The following is a 15,202-nucleotide window of genomic DNA, read 5'->3' as shown; positions in this document are numbered from 1 at the left end:
ACCGATATCCTGGTCTCCAAGCGGGGTGGGTATTTCCCCTTTTTACACTTTGTAAAAACAACGGACGGAGTATGCCAAGTTGATCCGCATCCTCGCTCCTGGCTGAAGCTGGCCCGCGTTGACGATGAAGAAGTCCTTCGTGAGTATGGAGTCGAAAATTTCGCCACAGTATTAGAACTCACGTATGCCAACAGGATTCATCCGGGAGATCCGGACAATCCCATCACGGAAGTCACCTGGGAGTGGGCACCTCATCGAACGGGTATGAACAACGTTCAGTTGGCGTACGTCATCAGAGCGACGATTCGACCGGAACATTTGCAAAATAGGACTGACATCCCGAGCTGGGTGACAACACGGATGCGGGACATGGACTATTTGCCCGGTCGAGATGAGAGAGGCCATTTAGTCGCAGCTAGTTTGGGCGGACCCACGACATGGTATAACTTTGCCCCACAGACACAAACGGTTAATAGGAATGTGGGATATGGTGGACAAAGGGCAGGGGGTTCTTGGTGGTTTCGAATTGAGGAGGAACTTAGAACGTTCTTAAGACGGCCGGACGTAGGATACATTGATTGGGTGTTAGTTCTAACATATGGCGACTTAAATCTGTCCAGGAGACCGACCGGGTTTGGTTTGATACTTTATATGTATGATAATAATGGCAATTTTGTGACCAACTCGGGAGATATGTTTTTCGATAATGATCCCGATTCTCCAAATAGTGTTTGTTAGTTGATATAACCTTAAATGAATTAGTAATTCATGTTAATATTTTATTGTAATTTCTGCCAATCTAAATTGATTATGTAGAATAAATTGTGTAAATTATATAAACAGTAAAAGATAAAATTAAAGAAGTACAATTAAAGATAGATACACGGGAATGTCCATTATATTTTCTTAAGTTTCTTATGTGTAGAACGTCGTCGTAGTCCAAGGTAAGTAAGGCTTGAGGCTAACTCAAGAGATTCCAGCTTCGAGTGTGGACAATGACATTCAATTTTTTGCAAAAATTTGCCATAAGTATGTAATACTAACTAGTCAGAAAGTCAGAAACATAGCAAACTATATTATTTATTACATAGATACACTTCACATACATATTTAATTTCACTTAATCCTTCTCACAGACTTTCTCTATGCGCTTAAATCCTAGCGTAACCTTGACGCTGGCATATTTGTCCTCACTCCAATTGTGAAACCGTTCTTCGCAGACAGCAGCATTTTTGACAACTTTATATTTTTGCGAGTGAAAATGATAAGTGTCTATCGTTGTGATCTAGCAAATAAATTTTAATTCAAAAATGTAATTTTGCACAATATCACCTTCAATGACTTACATTGTCATACAACTCGAGCCCCATTGTTTCTGAGTTGTAGGTCAAACTCCCAAAGTGCAGTGCGCACTCTTGTTCTTCGTAGGGCCCATTAGTGTCAAGAGTTAAATGGCAAAACGACTCTAATCGACAACTCAACAGCCAGTCAACCTCTCCATTTGGGAATATTATCACATTGTTCCTCGACCGGGGACAACAATCCATAGCCACGCTGACCCTACAGCAGTGACACAAAGTCCATATATATACTATACATATTAATTCCATAAATTTGCGAATTCGTTAACTTCAAGAATATTGGGGGTCTTCATTACGAGGTCGCATCGTTGGCAAAAAACAAGTATTTACATAGTTCACAAATTTTTTTTCCAAAATTATGCGGCGATGTAAACATTATTATTCAAATCACCTTATTAAATTGAATGTTAATATCAGTGCAAATGTTTTACTGTTATATTTATGGCTAACCCGTTATACAAAGAAATATCCGGGGTCCAAACTAAGTCTGACGGAACTCTCAATGATTTAGGGTTAGGATTATCCCAAACGAATCGGTCATCAGTCCAGATCTGATATTAAATTGCTTTACTAATATAAAATACGTTGACTTGTGTACGTATTGACGTATGTATGAATTTATTGTCCACATATTCTCATACTTACCATGCGTAGCCACACATTTGTAATCATAATGTGATGAGAGGTATCCTGCAAGGATCGAAAGAGCGTTCAAAGTTACATATGAGACTTATTTGTAAATATGAATTTAATTACAAACTGGACGCCTCGTAAAACCAAGCCGAAAGTGATGGTTACGTTGTCGGGGTAATTGTCTTTGCTATATGTCGCGAAAAGGTCAGAGTATAGTTTCTCTTTTGAATCCCCTTCTCTCATGCTTTCGAGTTCATCCTGTCCATCTAAAACATGAGTTAAAAATTATTTCAGTGAAAAGTTGATAACTAAATCCAAATGTAAATATTAAACGAATTTACAAATTAGCTGGGAGAAAATTAAGACAAACAAGTATTTCATGGTCACGTCTTCAAGGAGGAAGTATGGATTTTGTGGATTGGAGAAATGATCACACTGCAGCTTTTGGAGTTGAGATTAACAAACTCACCAAACTTATTTAATTGAGAATAAAGGTTCCTGCATGTATATGTGTCGTGGTGGGTAATAAAGCTAAGTGGGTTTAATTAAAAGATTGTCGCCTATCATACGTTCGTAATCTTTTTACGTAAACGTTCACCGACATACACATATACGTAAATGCATATATTGAAAAATTTTATAAAATAGCAACAAGTTAGTTGGCACTATAATAAAAGCATACATAGCGTCTTAAATTCGTGCAGAAGTGTAAGAATGACATGTAATCAAATTAACAACCCTTTCCAGTTTGATACTATGCGCTTTCATTAATCCTACGTGGTAATATTCACTTAAACGTATGTATACATATACAAAGTTCTAAATGTATGACTCTTTATGTATGATTCTGATGTAAGTTTGTCTATTTATCTGAATTGCCATTAAATTGATAATAAAATCAATGGGTTAAATAGCTGGGATAATGTGTGTCCTATGATGTAAGCAATTTTGAAATCTATCGATGACTCAAAACTTGGAAAAATATTTAATAGACTAAGGCTAGGCACGATATACGTACTAAAAAGTATTCGTGTGTGGTATATATTAAAAAGTACATATGTACATACATATATATGTAAATAATGCAAAATATACAAATAATTCTACAAGTTTGTGTAATGATAGATATGTATATGTATGTATGTTGCATATCCATGCAGTGCAAGAACAATTACAGAGTAATCGTATACACTCTATACTTATATACTATTATACTTTACTATTATGTAATAAACTTAGCTTATTTTCAATAACTGTATAAATTATTGCATGCACTTAAGTACATATTTTGGTATACGCATTTTGAATAAACTATGCATTGCAGGTGACAGGTTATGCGCTCAATATTGATTTAATTTTCTAAAAATCATCATATTTATTGAGAGAAATACAAAATTGAGTTGCTTAACATGACACTAGGTAACTTATTCAAGACACATTTATAATATAATACACTTATCGTTAGATATATATACTATTCAACTATTAAGGTAATCAATACATTAAAAAAGCAATTCTTAAGGTAAAGTAGTAAATTATTACAAATTTCAACAATCAAAATTTCCATTCCAAGTGTTACAACACAAACAACAATACAAACACCGTAGCTATAAAACGCTGTTACAATCTTTGATTTAAAGTCCAGCTTGGCCACGGCTGCATGTTTCGAATACGTCCAGTTTGCAAAGTGATGGAACATTTTTCTCGGTTTTATCAAGTTGAACCAGTTTTCCCAATGTAAATAAATTCCAGAGGACATCAATCTGCTGAGACGTTTCATGGCATAATTACCTCTGACTTGTTCCATCTTCCAGCCTGTAATACTCTTAAAGAACGTATCCTCCCCACTCAAATATGTCTTTTGGTCAATATTATCATTTAAAAAAGGAATTAGGGATGCAATATTCTTTTTCTTATCAAAATACGCTACTTTCCCACAACTCGATAATTTACGAATGAGACGTCCCGTCTCATTATACCAGATTGGACGGATTGGTATCTTTCTCAAGTCGAATCCGGGGGAATTATTTCCCAAATCGGAGATAAAATCGTCTATCATATCGTACAGCGCGGCAGCTAGTTTTCCATACCCCGATATCATCTCCCTTTGTCCCTCATTCTCATAGTATGGAAGTCTCATCTGCAGTTCGGCATAAAATTGTAATAATCGATAGTACCCATCTTCTCCTTTTTCAACCAAATGCTCTGTTCCAACAAAGAGTTGGAAGGGCATTATTACTTCCAATTTATCAATATTCATGACACTCGTCCAAGGTGGAGGGTACCTCACGGGCAGAATCATTTCCATGGTGAACACAGTTTTATACCAGTTGGTCAACAACGTCCCACAAAGCATGGTCCATCCCCCGATGAGTATGGCTAAACCGAAAAATCTGTTCCATCTACACACCAACAATTTCTTTTGGTAAACGCCTAGCACTGAATTTTCTAGTGATATCCCCATCAACACGAATGCACCGATAAGATTCAAACGTCCTGAGGGGAACCATGATAATATTGCCGCCACAGCGGCGAAACAAACGCTCAGACTAATCCATGACGACTTATCAAAGGGCGAAGACAAAACGCTAACCCATGATGAGTAAGGTTTCACTTGATAACAGGAAACAAAACTGAGGGACTCAACCTCCTCCAGAGTGAATTGGGTGATGGCACGCGTCGAACGTGGTGCTATTAGAAGTTCGCCTTTGCCATAAAATGAGTGTGAAAAGCTAATATATTTGTCGTCGTGGGAAAGCATTTCTTCGAATACTAGGAAAGTCATAAAGTCTCTAAACGTCGTCTGATTCGCGATTCGGTGCAAGTTACCCTTTTCTTTGGACGAGTTCTTCAGTAGTGTCCGTGTTCTTTCTTCAATTAAGAGATTTAGCGTCCAAAAGTATTTATTCCTATCGGCCACCACATTTGCTACGTGGACGATGTTTTTGTAGCATTTTTCTTGATCGCCTGGAGAACATGTAACGATATGCCACCAAGCATTGGAAGCATACTGTTTGTGGTCATCTTCTTCAAGTCGGTACACATTTTGGTAGTAGATATTAAACAAGCAATCTGCATCAAAACTCTGGGATATGGATTCGGGGGCGACATTAATAATTAAAATTTCCCGCAAACCAAAGACGTAGCGCCCTTTAAGAAGAATATTGTTGAGGAAGGTCTGAATTTTAAGACGTTGTTCTGTAAGAAAAATTATGTATTGGTGCGACACAAACTCACTCATCATGAATGGTTTGGCGTTGAAATATTTTTCGATTGTTCTAGTTTCGTCTAAACTTTGGTCGGACAATTTCCCTGTCATCGTCGTGTCTGCAAATGATGGATCACGTTCTGGGAAGAGAGTTAAATAAGCCCAACAATGGTGGGAAGGGATAAGTCTTCTTGCTACAGAAAATCTATTGGAAATGTTCCAATTCAAACTTACGTTAGGGGTCCTAGCATTCTGAATTAGAAGAAGGACAGGTGTCAAGTTTGCGGAAAATATGTCTTGTTTAAGCGTATCTTTCTGGGCGACAATTATTGTTGTACAATTTGTGAATGGTTGCAAAACTGGATCAATTTTAACTTTTTGCACGGATGTATGTGAATTTGAAGTGGAGGGTGAAGATAGTAGGATTAGGAAGAGTAGCATTTCAAGATTATGATAAACGTTAGGCCACCAATGAGTTATGAATTCTTATGCCAGTTTAAACTTTTCACAAGTTTTTTGTCTCCGGAAGGCACATCGACATCACATGTCACAATTTTTATCAACCAAATTGAAGTGAGATTAAAATGGCAAGATTTTAGACAATTTTAAACTAATGCAAACTATGAGTTAAATTTGCCAAACACACTCCCCTTTTTGGTCATCAATCACACTCCCTTTATTGGTCATGTATGTAAAGATTTCAGGAATTATAGGTACAATGTTTTTCCTGAACAATACAAGCACAAAACTACCTAGCTGGGCAAGAAGTCGTAAAACAATTGAGGAGGATATGGATTTAAAAAGGTCAGTGCGATGTGGTGACAGTACGAGTATTCAAGTGTTCACGTACGCGATACATTGATCAAGAGAAATGGAACCTGACATGAATTAAAAATGGTATGTATTGGATAAGTGTCAACTTCAGCAACTCATTTAAGTGAAAACTGTCATTTACATATGGAGTTTTCCAAGTTTAGCATACTTAAAATGTTGCGCCGTTCTCAAGTTATCACGTACTTATTTTTATAGATAAGGAATTGGAAGGATACTCACTACTGTTCTACGCATGGTAATTTAATTTTTAAAGGCAAAAGGGTCAACATTTCCAACTTTCGTGTTCACGACCGGAGGGAAATTTTGTGGTGACGACAGATGCCAAGTTCGAATGTAAGTGTGAGGATATGGTACAGGAAGGATAAGAAGGAGACTATCACATAATTGTCCGACGAACTTACTGCGGTGACCTTGAAATTCGAAATTTTAGGTGGCGTTAAATTCTAATTTGAAACATCTTTAAAATTATGTCAAAAGTTGGCGTCATTTTTTAAATATCATCATTTATAACATTTGGCAGCCCACTGTTGATACTTTGGGGAGTACTTTTAACGGAGGTGGGCGTAACTTCACTTTTTGATACGCTCAGAATAATTGTAAGAACATACAAAATTTGTATTACAAAGTAAATTAAGAATGTTTCCATTTTTTGATTTTTGTATCATCTTGCCCCGTGAAAGGTAGCAGCTAAAGTTTAGCCGGTTTTGCATTCAGCTCGAGTGTGAACATCTGCTGAGCTTGCTGCTGACCAATTGCTTACTGAATTTTATTGCTGTTGCATTAACAATTAAATTAATTAATCGACCTCGAGGGCAATGGAGAGTTTCAAATCTTGTTGTGGCGTTCAGTACGCTTTCCACCATAGAACCTTGTGTTGTTATGGGAAGCAGTTATGCATCATTCCAAGAGGTGGAAAGTACTTTTCGTACCAGAACAGGTGAGAACGAGTAGTTTAATTGTGTGTCTGGACAAGCAAAATACTTTATATTATTAAACTAAAGCTATTTATAATTTAAATGTTGAAATATTTTTCTCACTTGAACCTTTGTTTAATTTTTCAAGGACAAGAAACTATTGACATAAATTGTTATTTGTATTCTAGCTATACATATTGCTACAAATGTTTTAATCAGATTCCTGGTGACACAATTAATCTTGGTGGTGATCCGACAAATACTCAAATGTAAGTATAACTGTAGTTTACAAAATAAAATGCATTCAAAAGAGAATTACTTGTATAGTTTGATCTGATTTGAATTATTTTAATCAGTGTACTCAAGAAGGAAGAATTTGTCGAGATGAAGAATGATTTACTCGAGTTGGAACCGTTTGTTACCTGTCAGTCATGCGGTTGGAAATTACATGAAATATGTGCCATGTACTCGGATTCTATTTGGCCGCAAGGGTGAGTCGTTGTTTTCGAACAATTAGTATTTTGAAAAGACAAAAATGTTCTTGTGAACTGCATTGTAATTGATTTGTGTTATGTGATTGCAGATTTACCTGCGATAATTGTCTGAGAGCGAAAAATATGAAACGTAGAGATAACAAGTTTACGGCCAAACGATTACCAACTACCAAATTAGGAACCTTTATCGAAACAAGAGTGAACAATTTCTTGAAGAAAAAGGAAGCTGAAGCTGGCGAAGTTTGCATAAGAGTGGTTTCCTCGTCGGAAAAGATCGTCGAAGTGAAAGCTGGAATGAAGGGTCGTTTCGTAGAAACTGGAGAACTATGCGGAACGTTTCCATACAAGTCTGTCCAATCTTTCATTTATAATTTTCAAAAGCATCGTTGCACATGACTTTCTCCTACGGATAATGCACCTGTTTTTTTTTAATTACAGAGCCAAGGCATTGTTCGCTTTTGAAGAGATTGATGGAACGGACGTATGCTTCTTTGGAATGCATGTACAAGAATATGGCTCCGAATGTCCAACGCCCAACACGCGCCGAGTGTACATTTCGTATCTCGACTCGATTCACTTTTTTAGGCCTCGCCAATTCCGAACTGCAGTGTATCATCAAATATTACTAGGATATTTAGAATATGTCAAGGAATTGGGCTACACGATGGCTCATATTTGGGCATGTCCTCCATCCGAAGGGGATGACTACATATTTCATTGCCACCCTCCAGAACAGAAGGTACCAAAGGCCAAGCGGTTACAAGAATGGTATAAAAGGATGTTGGACAAGGGAATTATTGAGAGGATTGTGTTTGACTACAAAGTAAGTTGTTCTCTTCAACATCCGGTTTTTGCTGTTATTTTTATTACACATCTGATAAATATTATTTAAATTTACTCAATCAGGACATTTTGAAACAAGCGATAGAGGATAACTTGGCCTCAGCTGCTGAATTACCATACTTTGATGGAGACTTTTGGCCCAACGTTTTAGAAGATTCAATCAAAGAGTTGGACCAAGAGGAAGAAGAAAAACGAAGACAGGCTGAAGCAGCCGAAGCAGCGGCCTCAACGAGTGTGAGCGTAAGTATCGCAACTTGGTTTTACTTATAATAATAATAATAATAATAACATTAATCATCACTAATCGTTTATTGTTTTTATTTTAGGAGGAAGTTGAAGTTACTGTGGATGGCACGAAGAAGGGACAGAAAAAGGGAACAAAGAAGGGAAAAAAGAGGGCTAAAAAGTCAAACAAATCGAAAGCCAATCAGCGTAAGAACAATAAAAAGTCGAATATACCTCTTACTGGGAATGATTTGTCCACCAAAATCTTTACAACGATGGAAAAGCACAAGGATGTATTCTTTGTTATACGACTCCATTCAGCTCAGTCTGCGGCTTCTCTTGGGGTAAGTCATCCATGTTTTAAAGATTTAAAGTTTAAATAGTAGTATAGTATGATAAACGTCTTAACGTTGACGTTTTGGTGCACCGCGTGATGCAATGCACGCAAACTTCGTAAACAACGCGCTTAACTAATAATCTTACTTTTCGTTTCATTATTTTAGCCAATTCAAGATCCGGATCCATTTATCCAGTGTGAATTGATGGATGGTCGCGATGACTTTTTAACCATGGCTCGTGATAAGCACTATGAGTTCTCGTCTCTACGAAGAGCCAAGTATTCAAGCATGTTGATGTTGTACGAGATTCACAACCAAGGACAAGACCGATTCGTGTATTCTTGCGACAACTGCAAGAATAACGTGGAAACGAGGTACGTCAAATGTCTGTTGACCTAATTAAAAAGTTACATATATAATAAACCGTCGCAAACGCGCATACGGAAGTAGCTTCAGACGTACTTCATCCCAAACGGTCCCACCACAACTCGGGAACACTTAATTTCACTCTATTTCATCTATAGATTAATTTTTTATAAAAATCTCATTTTGCCCCAACCACACCCCTGGCGCCTAGGGGGTGTGGCACAACTCCGGAACACATAATTTTACTCTATTTCACCTATAGATTAAATTGCACTAAAAATCTCATTTTGCCCCCACCACACCCGCTGGCGCCGAAGGGGTGCGGCAAAATCGGGGAAACACTCAATTTCACTTAATTTCATTTAATTTCACTCAATTTCACTTAATTTTACCCATAGAATAAATTGCACTAAAAATCTCATTTTGCCCCAACCACACCCCCTGGGGCCGAGGGGGTGTGGCACAATCGGGGAAGCACTTAATTTCACTTAATTTCATTTAATTTCACTCAATTTCACTTAATTTTACCCATAGAATAAATTGCACTAAAAATCTCATTTTGCCCCAACCACACCCCCTGGCGCCGAGGGGGTGTGGCACAACTCCGGAACACATAATTTTACTCTATTTCACCTATAGATTAAATTGCACTAAAAATCTCATTTTGCCCCGACCACACCCCCTGTCGCCAAAGGGGTGTGGTCCGGTTGCCCCCAAAAGTTGATAGGATCCTCCCCCTGGGGTCCTATGTATGATGGCGAAAACCGATTTCGATTATCTCGATCCGTTCTCCTGATATCCTGCTGACAGACAGACGGACAGACAGACAGACAGACAGACAAAGTCTTCACATAAAGTAGCTGAAGCTACTTAATAATTTCTCCTGCATTAGCTTACTCGGATTTTCAATTTTTTTAGATATCACTGTACCGTCTGTGACGATTTTGATCTATGTGTTGGTTGTTACCAGAAGACTGGCCATCCGCACAAGATGGACAAACTTGGTTTGGACCTGGATGAGGGTTCCAGTTCTTCTCCTGGAAACAAAGCTAATCTACACGGATTGGACATTCAACGGTGTGTAGAGAGTCTTGTCCATTCTTGTCAATGTCAAGATGCAGACTGTCGACTGCCATCGTGCCACAAAATGAAGCTAGGTTTTGCTCATACCCAGGTAATTAAATTTTACACAATTTACACTACATATTCAAATATGTACATGTGTGCATGAATTCGAGCAACAAAAATAATAAGCTGTCTCTTTTAGGTCTGTAAGCGTAAGGTTAATGGGGGTTGTACAATCTGCAAACAGCTCATCACACTCTGCTGCCTACATGCTAAGCACTGTGTTGAAACCAAGTGCTTCGTCCACTACTGCGACAATATTAGATATCAGCTGAAACAACAACTACTTCTTCAGCGACTCCAGCAAAATCGACTTTTGCATCGCAGGATGCAAATGATGCAAATGATGGGAGGAGGAGGGTCAGCAGCACCTTCCACACCAACCCGTGGTTTAACCGCACCTCCTCGGCCAGATCCAACTGTACCTCAGGTACATCCTATTTCCATTCATGTTAAAGTTTAACACGAATAGCACAACAAGTTTAACATAAGCACGTTTAACAGTTAAACATGTTTACTAATTATTCTGAATAAAAAATGGTAGATGATGGGTAGCCCTATGACTCCTGGAATGCAATCAATGGGAGGAAGAAAGCCTACAAGCGGAGTGCCTTTGCCTGCTCTACACGTTAGTTAACAAGAAAAATTAACTGCATGTTCGTAATAATCTGTTAGCTAAAATAAAATCCGGCTTTATGCCACATATGTAGTTATTAACTACCTAAGCTTATGACTTGGTAATAAGCTATGAAATTATGCATATTGCATATACGTTGTTTATTTTTTTTAGCTTGTCAGACAAGTCCAAGAGAAAGCAGCTCAACAGCATGCACAAGCCATTGCCCTCACCGGAATTCCAGTCGTGCATCCTACTCAACCCAACCATCCAACGCCTTCTCATCAACAGCTTATAAGGCCTTCAGGCCACCATGTGACAAACGTTGGATTCGGAGGCCCTCAAAGACCGGCCAACGCACCAGCTGGTCTATCGGGAATAGACCAAATGCAAAACCGATATCCTGGAATATCTCCTGCCCGACCCATGAATAATTATACGCACCAACAACATGCCAGCATGTTGATGCACCGACAGCAGAACTTGCCTCAACCTCAACGAGGTAAATCCAATCAAATCTACATATTAGCAAATGGATGCTAATTTATGAACGAATGCAATTAATTTACTCATCGTCATTTTTTAGGTATGAGCATGGCCAATCAGCAAGTCAGACCAGTTAGACCACAGCAAGGAGGTCAAGTTAATCAAGGCGGTTATGGCCAACTGCTGTTAGATAAACTTATCCAAACTTTCCGTTCTGCTTCCACGCCAGAGGAACAACAACACGTTTTACACATAATTAACTCAAACACTCAACTAATGACTGCATTTACACTGTATCGTCAACACCGGCTACAACTACAACAACAACAACTAAAGCAGCAGCAACAACAACAACAGCAAAATGTACGCCAAGGCCAAGCAGGTCAAACAATGAATTCCCCGGTGATGAATCAGCAACAGCAAAATGTACGCCAAGGCCAAGCAGGTCAAACAATGAATTCCCCGGTGATGAATCAGCAACAGCAAAATGTACGCCAAGGCCAAGCAGATCAAACAATGAATTCCCCGGTGATGAATCAGCAACAGCAAAATGTACGCCAAGGCCAAGCAGGTCAAACAATGAATTCCCCGGTGATGAATCAACAACAGCAAAATCTACGGCAAGGCCAAGCAGGTCAATCAATGAATTCCCCGGTGATGAATCAGCAACAGCAAAATGTACGCCAAGGCCAAGCAGGTCAATCAATGAATTCCCCGGTGATGAATCAACAACAGCAAAATCTACGGCAAGGCCAAGCAGGTCAATCAATGAATTCCCCGGTGATGAATCAACAACAGCAAAATGTACGCCAAGGCCAAGCAGGTCAAACAATGAATTCCCTGGTGATGAATCAACAACAGCAACAGTCTCGAGATAATTTAATTCAACACCCGGGTAAGTATGGTCTTCCATGATAAATTTCAGAGCCGGTTGGCTGACTTTACGTTGTATTATTTTGCCTACCATTTTCAAAAAGTAAATGTTCCTTCTCTCTATATAAAGGTAATATGGGGACAAAGAAGGTTGCGATTGGTCATCAACATGGAATGCCACTTCCTCAAATGCAACAACGTCCACAAATGATGGGTAAACCACAACAGCAGCAGCAACAACAAATGTTGATGGGACAACAAAAAGAGCAGCAACGTCCACCTCCGCCACTGCTACCGTTAGGAAACAATAGAGCTCAGTCCCAAGCTACTCAGCAGTTCCTCTACCCACAACCAAACCAACTTGGAACTAATCAGATAGTTGGCAACCCGAATATGGCTCGGATGGCTGGCAGTATGAATCCGAAGATGTCGAATCAAATGAGACCTCAACAGACTACTCTTCGGTCACAATTTCAGATGTCACCAATGGCACAGATTAGGAACTCGAGCGTTCAAATAAGAAATGCATCTCTGCAATCGGAAAGATTTGGTGGAAAACCGAACCCAATTTTCTCTCGAATGGGTCCCCCCACTCTGGTTTCTAGACCGAACACAACTCCTCCAGCAATGTACCCGCTGCCACCCAAAGCCCACCACCAACCTACGTCCCCACTCGCTGTAGGTGGTGGTTCGGGCACTCCCCAATTAGACGTTTTAAATCCACCACATTTGGTACCAAACGATCCTTCTTGCGTAGCTGTGACACCAGAGTGATTCCATGGAGTGTTACTAAATAATCGAATTGGAGGCTGCAGACTTCCCTGCAGATTAAAATTAGTGTAGTAGTTTATAGAGACACATGATAGTCTAGGTATTAGGTATAGACTCTAAACCCTTGTTAATTGTTCATTGTTATTTGTCTTCTAAAATTAGAGTAGTTGTTATTATTCTAACCATGTAATTGATTGGATCAATCTCTCCTAGAAAACCTTCCAAATGTACTACTCGCAAAACCTGTATGTTGGTATATGTATTTTCTTCAGCCGTTTTAAGACCGTTTTGACAATTGTTTATATGCATACCTTTACATCCACTGACTTAATTACATCTATGTGCAGAAAGTAATTAACATTGATTTACTCGATTTCTTCATTGTTTACATTTTTTGCGAGGAACCAAAAATATTTTGATTTGAACTTTGTATGGATAAGTTATTACTGGTAACAGACGTTATTTAATATTAATATTAATAATAAATATAATTTTTTTAAATTTAAACCCTCGACACAACTTTTTCAACTTTATTTCTCGTGTCGAAATTTTAAGATTTGATTTTTAAGATATCTAAAAATATCTATTGTGCCAACCATGTAAAAATGACACCCCCATCTTCGAACTCGTCGTCCCTATAAAAATTTGAAACACGTTGCAAAAAACTGCGCATCTCCAAATTTGCATCCGTTCCTGTCCATGATTTATCTGACCAACGGGGAAGGACGTGCGAAAAATGTGCTATTGAGATTTATGCAAATGAGGTGCAAAGCCTAAGTACGGGGATAGAATGTACATACATTGCAATTTCTTATACTTATTTTTTGAAGAATACTGACGATAATCACAATACTAAATCTATGATCCCTCATAATGTGCAGTGTGCACTTCGTCGTTAGCGTCTAATTTTGTACATAGTCTCAACTTAAAAAGTGATAGTAGAGTAGACGACTATATTAGGTTAGTTTTAAGGAATTTCAAATTTATTCTTATTCCATTGAAAAGCCAGTTAAATTTCGAGTAGAAAACATGTATCAAACTTGAAAATACATTCCTTCTGTGACCATGAAAAATTGGTCACGAAAAAGAAAGCTCCATCAAAAATACGCACGAAATTAATTGACAAACTGTGTCATTCCCGGGTCAGAAATTTTTTTGTGACCCTGACGCATATATGGGGCTCAGAACAGACCTTTTCCTCAATTTTAATCAGTATTTGGTGGTGAAGTTGTCTGCGGTTCGAAAATTCCAACGTTAAACCTAAAGTGCAAATGAAGTCAGAAATGTGGATTTTAATCCAGTTTTTCACGAATTTCGCTGTAAATGCTACTGTGGACGCCTTCACAAAGGTCGGTGGCTTTTCACCCGATATGGAATAGTTGAGGGGTTGTTCCAGTTTCATCAGGACGTTTATCAAATATTTTTTTAAACTATTTTCTCACCTTAATCAAGGAAATTGGGCTGTTTTTGCTCAATTCCGCCGATTCCCGCCAAAACCATGAATGGAGCCTGATAAGATAACATTTTGACCTTTATTTTATAATCAGCTAACCCTTAGATTATTTGACATAAAACGTGTTAGTTTTTTTGTCGAAATATGTTCCTGTCGTAAAGAAATTATCATCGGTAAACGGGTTAGTTTTTCTGGTTTTTTCACCGTACCGTTTGGGTAGAGAGGTCGATTTTTTTACCATTGCTTAGGCTTGGGAAATTGTTTCCTGCCAACTTATTATGAAATTTGGAAAAATAATTATTTGGTGAATTTTGGAAAAAAACAATTCTGGTGTCCTATATTTCTGAAACATTAATAATATTATAGCATTATTATCCCACAGCGGTTCTCACCCAGTGCCGAATTTCATTCAAATCAGCATTATAACGGGGACATCAAAACTTGATGTCATGTTAAACATAGAATGCATAAAATACATAAAAATGTAAATATCTAATAGCTAAATATTAAAATTTATTTATGCAATTCCAGCAAATTGTAAATTAGAAGCTTGATTTGAAGGATTGATGGTCAAAAGTTGAACACATTTATCAATGAAAGAAATCCTGGTTAATTACTAAACTGATTATGATATTCTTGTTTGAGCTTCTCTGGAAATTATT

At 38.1% G+C, this 15,202-nt stretch overlaps 2 protein-coding genes across 3 annotated transcripts; one reads left to right on the top strand and one right to left on the bottom strand.

Annotated features, from left to right (window-relative positions):
- Positions 1-758: 758 nt before the first annotated feature.
- On the bottom strand, positions 759-2,474 carry LOC110850162 (acetylcholine receptor subunit beta-like 1). 2 transcript variants are annotated; one of them, XM_022097640.2, is made up of 6 exons: positions 2,336-2,474; positions 2,118-2,260; positions 2,007-2,051; positions 1,812-1,912; positions 1,347-1,560; positions 759-1,285 (listed from the first exon to the last, which is right to left on the bottom strand). In XM_022097640.2, the coding sequence occupies exons 1-6, from the start codon at positions 2,373-2,375 to the stop codon at positions 1,121-1,123; spliced, it is 708 nt and encodes a 235-aa protein (XP_021953332.1). In that variant the 5' UTR covers positions 2,376-2,474; the 3' UTR covers positions 759-1,120. The 2 variants fall into 2 exon arrangements, with proteins under 2 accessions (XP_021953332.1, XP_035708263.1); XM_035852370.1 differs by having other exon boundaries at positions 2,365-2,474.
- Positions 2,475-6,763: 4,289 nt separating this feature from the next.
- Positions 6,764-13,594, top strand: LOC110850412 (histone acetyltransferase p300). Its single transcript, XM_022097846.2, has 14 exons — positions 6,764-6,973; positions 7,139-7,219; positions 7,307-7,441; positions 7,534-7,791; positions 7,883-8,267; positions 8,351-8,527; positions 8,614-8,856; positions 9,016-9,224; positions 10,135-10,390; positions 10,484-10,771; positions 10,886-10,969; positions 11,132-11,459; positions 11,544-12,338; positions 12,447-13,594. The coding sequence occupies exons 1-14, from the start codon at positions 6,852-6,854 to the stop codon at positions 13,088-13,090; spliced, it is 4,005 nt and encodes a 1,334-aa protein (XP_021953538.1). The 5' UTR covers positions 6,764-6,851; the 3' UTR covers positions 13,091-13,594.
- The last annotated feature ends 1,608 nt before the right edge of the window (positions 13,595-15,202 follow it).

The sequence above is a fragment of the Folsomia candida genome, unplaced genomic scaffold (assembly GCF_002217175.1).
Source record: "Folsomia candida strain VU population unplaced genomic scaffold, ASM221717v1 Fcan01_Sc005, whole genome shotgun sequence".
In the NCBI taxonomy this organism is placed as follows: Eukaryota; Metazoa; Arthropoda; class Collembola; order Entomobryomorpha; family Isotomidae; genus Folsomia; species Folsomia candida.
This window is presented reverse-complemented; position numbering and strand designations above follow the sequence as displayed.